The sequence below is a fragment of the Populus trichocarpa genome, chromosome 10 (assembly GCF_000002775.5).
Source record: "Populus trichocarpa isolate Nisqually-1 chromosome 10, P.trichocarpa_v4.1, whole genome shotgun sequence".
In the NCBI taxonomy this organism is placed as follows: domain Eukaryota; kingdom Viridiplantae; phylum Streptophyta; class Magnoliopsida; order Malpighiales; family Salicaceae; genus Populus; species Populus trichocarpa.
The window spans coordinates 18,973,176-18,983,171 of record NC_037294.2 but is presented as its reverse complement, the minus strand read 5'-3'; the positions used below and the strand labels follow the sequence as shown (position 1 = coordinate 18,983,171).

The 9,996-nt window shown below is 33.5% G+C and overlaps 1 protein-coding gene across 2 annotated transcripts; it reads left to right on the top strand.

The window, feature by feature from the left end:
• The first annotated feature begins 6,872 nt into the window (after positions 1-6,872).
• LOC7490357 (uncharacterized) lies at positions 6,873-9,311 on the top strand. Of its 2 annotated transcripts, none has more exons than XM_024609297.2 (5): positions 6,873-7,378; positions 7,501-7,851; positions 7,987-8,347; positions 8,458-8,583; positions 8,705-9,311. In XM_024609297.2, exons 1-5 carry the CDS (start codon positions 7,079-7,081, stop codon positions 8,812-8,814), a joined length of 1,248 nt encoding a protein of 415 aa, XP_024465065.1. In that variant the 5' UTR covers positions 6,873-7,078; the 3' UTR covers positions 8,815-9,311. The 2 variants fall into 2 exon arrangements, with proteins under 2 accessions (XP_024465065.1, XP_002316248.2); XM_002316212.4 differs by having other exon boundaries at positions 6,874-7,378; positions 7,498-7,851.
• Positions 9,312-9,996: the final 685 nt, after the last annotated feature.

Genomic DNA, 9,996 nt, shown 5'->3' with positions numbered 1-9,996 from the left:
CCTCATGGCATCTGGTGCCTTGTGTACCTTTTTTATTTTTTTTTAAGAATAAATTATTCGAGTAGTTAAATAATTTTTATCTTTTTAACTTTGAAAATAATTTTATTTTAAATGTTTATTTTATAAAAACTAAAATAATATATTTTTTATTTATAAAAAAAATTATTTATTTATTTTACATGTAAAAAATTATCTTTATGCAATTTTAATGTTTGTTTAGGGTATGATGAACTTTTAACACTCTCCTGCTTGGTTCACACGTCCAACCCATTATCTTAGTTTAACATAATCCTTTATCTTTCTTGGACAACAAATGCACATAGTCATATAATACGGAGTATTACGTTCCATGTATTACGTAACGCACATAGTTTTTCGAGTGTTGTTCTATACGTGGCAACCTTACTTGTCGAGTACACCATGTGTTTATTCCTAGTCATGCAGGGATGATGTTTCTCAAATAAATATGTGTTTATTGTTTTTCAAATACAATAAACACCGTTACTTTATTTACAACTCCTTAATGATCTATACCTAAATTAGTTTGATATTGTCCCACCATACCCACAACAGATGCAATGTCAAACCTTGTACATATATTAGCATACATCAAGCTTCATACAATATAAGCATGTATATGGAATGTTCTTCGCTTATTCTCTTTCACAATTATTTTTCAGGCATTGGTTTAAATAGAACATGTCTTCATTTGAAAGTTATATTTAGTGAATAATTATTCATTCAAAATTTATTTAAAATTTTATTGATATAGATTTGCTGGAGATATATATGAGATGCTTTTACATCAATCTCTATAAATTTTAATGTCAGTATCATAACATCTCTCACTTTTTTTTTATTTTTTGATTCGAGGAAATCTCATTTTCCGGAAAGTGCACCTTGTGGGTTCAGGTGAGCGAGTAAAACTCCGGCTGTCCCGGGCTCTTACAAGAGGTGCACGTCCTGACTCGAATTCGAGACCTACTATGCAAATCTCAAGCCCTTTGCTATCCGTCACGCCTCCAGGGACCTCTCATCCATATTCTCCCCATCGAGTTTTTTAGTGACAAATCATTTCACATTGTGCAACAAACTCTTATTATTAGAATACAGCCCCACATACAAAACAAAATAACAAATATTACCCCCATTAATTTTCTAGTATATACATCAATCCATGGTACTTTCTACAAATTAAAATGAAAAATTTACATCAAGAAATTTAAAATACTACTGTTGGGATGCTTATTCTAAATTGTATATGGATTTCTATGTTTGGAGATCAAATGCTCACAATCACTAAAGAGGAATCCTATAAATTGTTTCATGTCAACCTGCTTCTCTGCATGGATCATAAGTAATCATCCACCAAAAAGATGAAATATTTATGACGATGGAGACAGATAGGTAACTGGGTTGAAGAGGTAGTTGGCACATGGAAATAATAATAAAAACAATCTAGTTCACTACGCCGACCTGTCAGACTGGCATAGAAAGTGAAAACACCCTTTAACGGCGAACGAAACAAACAATTGTTAAGCGAATTGGTTATAATTCGAGTAAAATCCAAGATACATGGATGTTCTCGGCGAAATTTTTCCTATGTAAAATCTTTACCAGTGATAGGTTCTCAATTCTCATGATGAAATCCATTCATCCAATTATGCAATTTAAATTCAAATACTCGGAGGCCTTTTGATCCCCATTTTTACTGTTCGGTACACGCGTGGACCAACTAGATTGCAAAACCTAATCAAGATAGCTAGTGCAGTAAACAACGAAATCCAAGGCTTAGACCATCGAGTTCATATTCTTGTTTCACTACATTGTCTGGGTAAAAGATTTGCTGGAGAAAGGGTGGTTTGAAGAAACAAGGAATTTTACGTTTACTCATGACCTCACTGCCGATTTGACTCTAGAAATGGATAAAGACATCTCCTTTTCCCGCTTTTTGGTGGAAAAAAAAAATAGAGCTGGGATAACAAATCAAGGGACCTCTGGGAATGCTACAGGATTGGATGTTCTGATCATGTTAAGCAACAATGATAACAAATAATGCAGAAACATCCTAATGATTATGTTTGTGCTTTTACAAGGGAGACTAATTAAGGTAATTAAAGTAATTGAAGACTGAGAATGCATGCCATGCTCCTTGTGATGTGCAGACAGAAGTCAAAAGCAGCTCTATTGCCCTAAAAACCGTGTTTTACAAATAGAAGGCGAAGCTGGGCATCGATTAGTTGTTTACTAGATTATCAACTAGCGTTAGGGAATGGATCGTATCATGTTTTTTTAACATGTAAAAAAATTATTTAGGTATTGTTGACATGTTGATAATATAAAAAAATTAAATAAAATAACATACGAATTTAAAGTGATTAACTTTAATAATAAAAAATTAACATGGATGACCGATAAATACAGAGTTTAACTAAAAAAATTAAAAACGTTATATTTTAAAAAATATTAATACAACAATGTATTGAATTAATACGAATCAACATAAGATAACTTGTTAAATCTACAACCCCAGTCATGAGATTGAGATAACCCTGTAAAAAAATAAATGCAATTAAGGGCTTGTTCAAGAGTGTTGTAAATATTATTTTTTAAAGTGATTTTCACTTAGAAATACATCAAGATAATATTTTGTTATTTTTTACGTTAATACATCAAAACAATAAAAATAACACTAAAAAAATATTTGCAGCTGAAAAAAATTCAAATTTTTTTAAAAGCGCATAGACCATAATACTAAACAGGTCTAAATCATTAACTCCAAATCTCAATTAATCCAATATTGAATGATTAAATAAAATAAATAAATAAAAGGATAAAGAATAATGATTCGAGTCAAACAGACAAACCTACAAAGTCAATGCAGATATAATTTCATAAAAAAAATTATAAAAATCAATCTCCAATAACCAAGTGTTAAAAGTGTTAAATGTTTGAAATAAAAAAATAAAATATAGATTATTGTTTAAGTGAACAATGAAATGCGATTTTCCATTCTCAATTAGCTGCTAGTTGCTAGTTGCCGTGAGTGACTTTAAAGTCTAGACTGGATCGTGACCACCTAAAAAAAAAAAACATGGCCAGTTGAGGTTAAAGTTATGTTAATTTGAAGACGAGAACAATCTCAATGTTATAATTTCTTCGTTTTCTCTTAGAGAATTGCCAGAATAGTGTTTTCGGTTTTTTAATTACAAAATAACAATTTTGCCAATGGTAAACGAAATACAAATTAATTCTAATTTTTTTTTAATTAACGTGGGTGTCCGGATCAGTTTTTACGTACCTTGACTAATCTCACAGGACCTGAAGTTAACGACTACATAAACTTTAGTGGCTATCATATTAACAATTACAGGACTCGAACTTGATCAGAATGAGTAAACCTCTTAATTCTAAACTCTTAATACCAACCATCTATTATAAAGTTAAATTAATTCCAATTCTTACAATATATCTAGGCATACTGCAACTAGCTATTTAAAAACAGTACTTGACAACGTCAATGGTAAATGGTCTGAAAATTTAAAACCTGATTGTATATCTAAAAATCGGTTGTATAGCAAGCATATTAACAACTTTAAACACTGCGAATCAACATAACGGGTCGCTGCACTCTATTAATTATTTTTCAAGAAAATATTTTTCTTTAACTTGGTTCTTCAATAAACTACTGAACTCCAATGAGTGTCCAGTGTGATTTACGGGGTAACATTTTCCTGTGAACCTTATTCACAGCGGTCATATTTTCCTAGCTTTTTTTATTTGTATTCTCTGAACAATCCAATCCTGCGCTGTAGATGTGGTATATGGTCTCGCCACCGTGAGATTTCTAGACCAACCACGTAGCCCGGCGATATGAAACTGGGACGCGAAATTCTAGCATGACTGGGACCAAACCGACCTTGAGTAGCTTACCCCGAATAGCAAAAACAGGTCCTTTAATTCGAAATTCTGGAATAAGAAAATGGGCATTGGAAGTCTATTCACAGAGAGAAACTACTAGCCACTGTAGCCATGGATCCAGGTGAGCCGTGGGATTTGGATTTGCTAGAAAGGGTTCAATAACATTGATATCAAGTGTGGTTAATGCGATGGCGACATGGTTGGACATCTCGTGGCCAATAAATCATCTCGATGCCCTTTGCATGATCTTGTGAATATGCATGATCATCAAAATGGGACAAGTGTTATCATGACAGAACAGGTGAAATTTGATGTGTAAAATATGTAGTTTGGTTTCTCCAGGCATGATGCTTTGTTTTTTCCTCTTCCCAGCTTGGCAGTAATGGACATTGGTAGCCTTGTCGAGCTTCCAGTTCATTGTGCATGATTTTCTAGAAGCATTGCATCCGAGAACGACGCCATGGCATGGAATGCATTGACAGCGAACAATGATAAATTCAGAGCTTGTTTGCAGTGATTCATGAAAAGTAAAACAGGTAAACGCTATGTATGTTTATTGGAATTTACTTTTTATAAAATTATTTTTTAAATTTTTATGTATTTATTTGATATTAAAAAGTTAGTTAACGAACTTACTAGTCAAATGAAAATTTGACTTGATTTTCAAAAAAATATTTTCCTGAAAAATTTAGACGGAAAACACTTTTTGGAAATTGTAAAAAATTTAGAAAAGTCATATTATTTGCTGATTATATCAAATTTGGTCCTCAAATTTTTTATTTCTATATATATTTTGTTTTGAATATTTATTTTTCAATTTCGTCTCTTAAAATTTAATTTTTATATTAATTTTGATCCTCATTTTTATAATTGTTATTTGTTTTTCCCTTATCATTTTTTTATTAAAATTTTTTATCTATCAAATTTGATCCTCATTCTTTTGATTGTTACTTTTTTTTTGAAATAATTTATGAAATGTTAATTATTATTATTTTAATTTCTTTATCTTTCATTTTTTTTAGATTTGATATCTATTATTTTGATTATTATTTATTTTATTTGAGATAATTTATGAAATTATATTTTTTTTCAATTTCATTCTCATTCAACCTTTTAATTTGTAAGATTTATTCCTCATTATTTTAATAAACTTGAGAAAAATAAAATATTAATAAGTTATTTTCAAGCTCATTTTCCATAACATAACCAAACACTGGAAAATGTTTTCCAACTTATTTTCCATTACACTACCAAACATCAGAAAATAATTCACTTTCTCGGAATTCATTTTTCAAAAAAAAAAACTTTCCAACAAACAAACGGCTCAAATATTATTTTTACATGTAAAAGTTCAATCTTAAAAATAGGTCTAGTAGAATTAGCTGCAAACAAATTCCATTATTTTTACATGTAAAAGTTCAATCTTAAAAATAGGTCTAGTAGAATTAGCTGCAAACAAATTCCATTAAAAAAATAATAATAATCAGATTTAAGATTAAAAATTTTATTTTATTTTTATTCAAGTTCATATAATGTTTTGATTTAAGCCTATCTAATCATAAACATTTATGATTTTTTTTTAAGATGACAGGTAAAAAAACTAACTCAAATAAATTTATTAAATTCATATATATATATATATATATATATATATATATATATATTTAAAAAGCTTGCAGGTATTAAATCAATGAAATAAACTCACTCACGTATCGGTAAATTTCTTCTTCTTTTATTTTTTTTTTCCTAATTTGATAAGGTAGATAATTAAATCATCCTTTTCTGTTTAATAATCCTCTCAGTACATGCAAGCCACTCCATCCACGTGTACCGGATAATCTCCAGTTGAATTTCAGAAGTGTAGACAAACTATCAGAAAACAACATTGATGGAATTGCAAATGACGTGCACTCAATTAATGTTGTATTTTAAAAATCATTGGAAGGTTTTTCTGTAATTTTCTCCTGGGCGGTTAGTTTTTATGTTTCATGTTTAATGATTTTTTTTTAATTAATGTTAAAAATAATTTTTTAAGAATAAGAAAATATTATTTTCACATATATATATATATATATATATATATATTTTTAAATACTTTAAAAACCACCAATATCATTAAAAAAAATAAAAAAATAATTATTCAGAAAAAAATGGTAAAAAACAAACCTTTAGTCATGGGCCACCCATTGAGATGAGAATTGACTGTAACTAGGTCCAGGTGTTCTCGGATTATGCAATAGCATAAAACACAAGAAGACATTTCCTTTACCAGAAGAAAATTCGTTCGAAGTTTTTATATACTTGTTGATATTTTTTTATGGCACATCCTTACAATTGGCAATCCATTAAAACCGTACAAAATCTCAGGTTTTCTAAAAATAGAGAAAACAGACAAAAGAGCTCGAAGCCCTTTTCTGTGAGGTTTCAGAGAATTTTGTTTTTTTTTTTTTAATTTTAAATTAATTTTTTCGAGTTGATATGTTTATATATAAAAAAATAAATAATATTATTTTAATATATATAAAAAAAACAATTTAAAAAACAAACTTCACCAAAACTTCTATTCGGTATATACAGATTTCTAAACAATCAACCAAATAACAAAAAGAATGATAATCAGAATCCACTAATCCACTGTGAAAATGTAATTAACCCAGAACCAGTTAATTAAACGACACCCCAACTCCAATCATAAGTTAACTGCTCACATTAAACTAATTCACGCCATCAAAACATTAACAAATAATTAAAGTTCTTGGTAGTTCAATTATGAACAAATAGGAGATGGATTACACAGGAGGACAAATGCTCCAGCTAGCGGGCCATTCCTTTCCTTCCAGTTGTTTGCACATCCTAATTAAAGTTAGTAATTTTTATTTTTTATTTTTTTGAATCTTGTATGGAACAGACCCGGAAACCTTAATAAAAGCAGCTTGTCTTCTACATTCTCTATTCTCTCGCGCTCTCTTTTCTTTTTCTCTCGCTGGGTCCCTCACAGTCTGCAAACCCATCCCACTCTGCCTGGTCATTATTATATCTTCTCCTTCCAGCCACTCTCATATCCATCTTCACTCCTCCTCCTCCTCTCCCCTTCCTTATCTCTCTCTCAAGTCTCGCCAGAGATCCCTATAGTGTCCCAACAAGATACCTAATATTGATGGCTGGGGCTCGTGAAGACGTGGAATCTTGGCTCCCTATTGAGTTTCTTACAGCGGAAGAGGTACTCATGGACAAAGAGAACTTTAACAACAACGGTTTCAAGACTGAGTTGAAACCGAGTCTGTGCTTCCCTACCGAGTTCCCTTACGAGTTTGACTCGTTTGGCACATCTTCAGCTCTTAGTTCTCCGGTAGAGTCCGTCATGGGTTCCTCCACTGAGACTGAGAGCAGTGACGAGGACGACTTTCTGGCTGGCTTAACTCGGCGACTGACTCAGCAACTCACCGTCAAACCCGAGGTACAACTCACTACCTTTTACTCTTCCTTTAAAGTACTTACAACTACTAGTGCTGTTGTTCCTTTTCTTCTTCAATGCCGTTTCATCTTAACGGTGTTATCTTTTCGTTGACTTGATAGAAGAAGTGGGTCATGGCCGGGTCACCGGAGTCGACTCTAAGTGGTCTAGGAAGCTGGTCCGTATCCAGCAATGGGAGTCCAAACGGGGTGATGTCGCCACCAACGACGCCGTATGGGGCCAAGAATGACACATGGGATCTGATATATGCAGCTGCTGGTCAAGTTGCAAGGTTAAAGATGACCAATAATGAAGGCCACAGGTGTAATAGTAGTAATAATTTTCAAGGTAGGGGTTTGCTGGGTCCAGCCAGGACTCAAAATCCAGATCTCACTTCTGTCAAGCATCAGAATACTGGGTTTTATCCTTCCCAGAGTAGCTCTACTTTTGGCAACAATATTCCACAAGTTAATCAGGTAAAGATTTTTTCTTAAGCTCTATTTCGTTTCAAAGAAATGAAATTAAAAAGGAAGTTTAACCAAAACTTAAGCCTCCCTTTGGTCCAGATACATTGAAAGTATTGTATCAAGCTAATTTGTCTTGCTTTGCAGTACCAGCAACTTGTGAGGCAAGAGCAACAGGCACTAAGGCAACAGTGCTCTTCAATTTGGGAAAGACAACAAGTGAAGACAAGCTGGCAAGCTCAGCCCCAATTCCACCAACACCAACACCAACAGGTTCAGAGCAGAGGCAGAGATGTTCGTTATGAAGATGGGAGGTGTGGGCGTCCTCTTGGACTGCCTCAGTCTGCTTGGCCTCCTCTTCAAGTACACCCGCAAAACCAGCACTCTAATTCAGCAGGCATGAGGGCTGTTTTTCTTGGTGGATCTGGTGTTAAAAGAGAGTGTGCTGGCACTGGTGTGTTTTTGCCTCGTAGATATGGCAACCCCCCTGACCCCAAGAAGAAATCTGGTAAATAGTTGAATGCTTGTAATTGTCGTTTTTCCTCCTATTTGATTATTAACTTTTTTCTTGTTCCTATTTTGACGATGACATCATTTATTATCTTCCTTGATCAACAGGTTGCTCTACAGTTCTGCTGCCAGCTAAAGTTGTCCAGGCTCTAAATTTGAACTTTGATGACATGGATATCAGTGGTCTTGCTCAGCCACGCCTAAATAATAACGCATCTTTCCATTCCGAGTATGGTAAGCATGTTTCTTGATTTATTTTTCCTAACCCTTTTGTTTTTTGGGCTAACTTGTGATTATTCAGATTTACTATCAAAACGTCTCGTTTTTTTTACTTTGGGTGTCTTTAATTCTGTAGATGCTTTGATGGCAAGAAGAAATGCACTTTTGGCACAGCAGAAGAGAAATTTACGGCAAGAGAATGTACTCAATCGTGAAATACGCCTGCCTCAGGAGTGGACATATTGAGACCACCCAATAATCATGTGTTGTGGGCATTCATGCTGTGTCATGATGATAATGCTTGTTTTGGTTTGGATGATGAAAGCAAAGTAAAGATGGTAGAAGTTTTTATAGGGATTTATGGTTTTTACAAGCAAAAGAGAGCGAGTTTAGTTCTTAAAGAGAGCAATAAGGGTTCCATCTTTTTTTTTTTTTTCTTGCTAGGGAGATTGAATGAAGCTTTTGTGGACTAGGTTTTAGACGAAGGTCAAAAGGAAGCCATTTAATAGTAGTAGTAGTAGTAGATGATCAGGGGTTGCTGCCTGCTATTTTGTTGTAATAACGACGGGGTTAAGTTATGTTTAAAGGGTTTTTTTAGCAAGGGAAATTTGTTGGTTTATGGGGAGGTGGGGTATTTGGAGGTTGTAGGAGAGGAATCTATAACTCTCTCTCTATCTCCCAATATAATATCTCTTGGAAGTTAATATTATAACGAAATAAAGTACCTTTATTAGTTTCTATTAGGACACTCCTTGTTTTACTGATCATTACACCATTGTTGTCTTGTCAAGGAGATGGGAATTCTCTGCACCATTGCAGACTTGCAGTCAATCTTTTGCCCTGTGTAAACATTCCTTGTTCCTTTGGACTAGATTGGTAAAAACTAATCCAGCCATGGCTAGACTTAAATTTGGTTAGCATGTCAGTTCTTGTTCACATCTGGGCATGAGCGTGCCTTTTCATTATACCTAGCCAGTTGTTAACAACGGCGAAGCGCCTAAAGCTCGTTTTCAAACCATTGGTTCTCGCAGGCCCAAGTTTGAACTAGGGTGGAGCGAATAGCCGCTTGTGAGTGTTTAAAGCGATGAGAGCTTACAATTTCAAAGTTAGTATGTATTTTTGAATCCACGCTACAAGCTCGGTTAAGATGGGTCCCTTTTGTCCTTGTATATCTACCCATGCGTATCAACTAGGGACCTTGTAATATATAATAACTATGAGAATATCATGTTAGTTAGCATAATAATTTCCAATGGGTCCTCTGCGGAGAGGGAAATCTGCCGATAAGCTAATATATACTCGCTTTAACACAGAAAAGAAATAAAGAAAAAGTTAAGAGATGATGTAGAAAGGATCTTTGCTTCAGCGTGAAGCAGCAGAGATGGTGGATAAAGATTGAGGGAGGGAGGGGGGACGGAGTGAAATTTG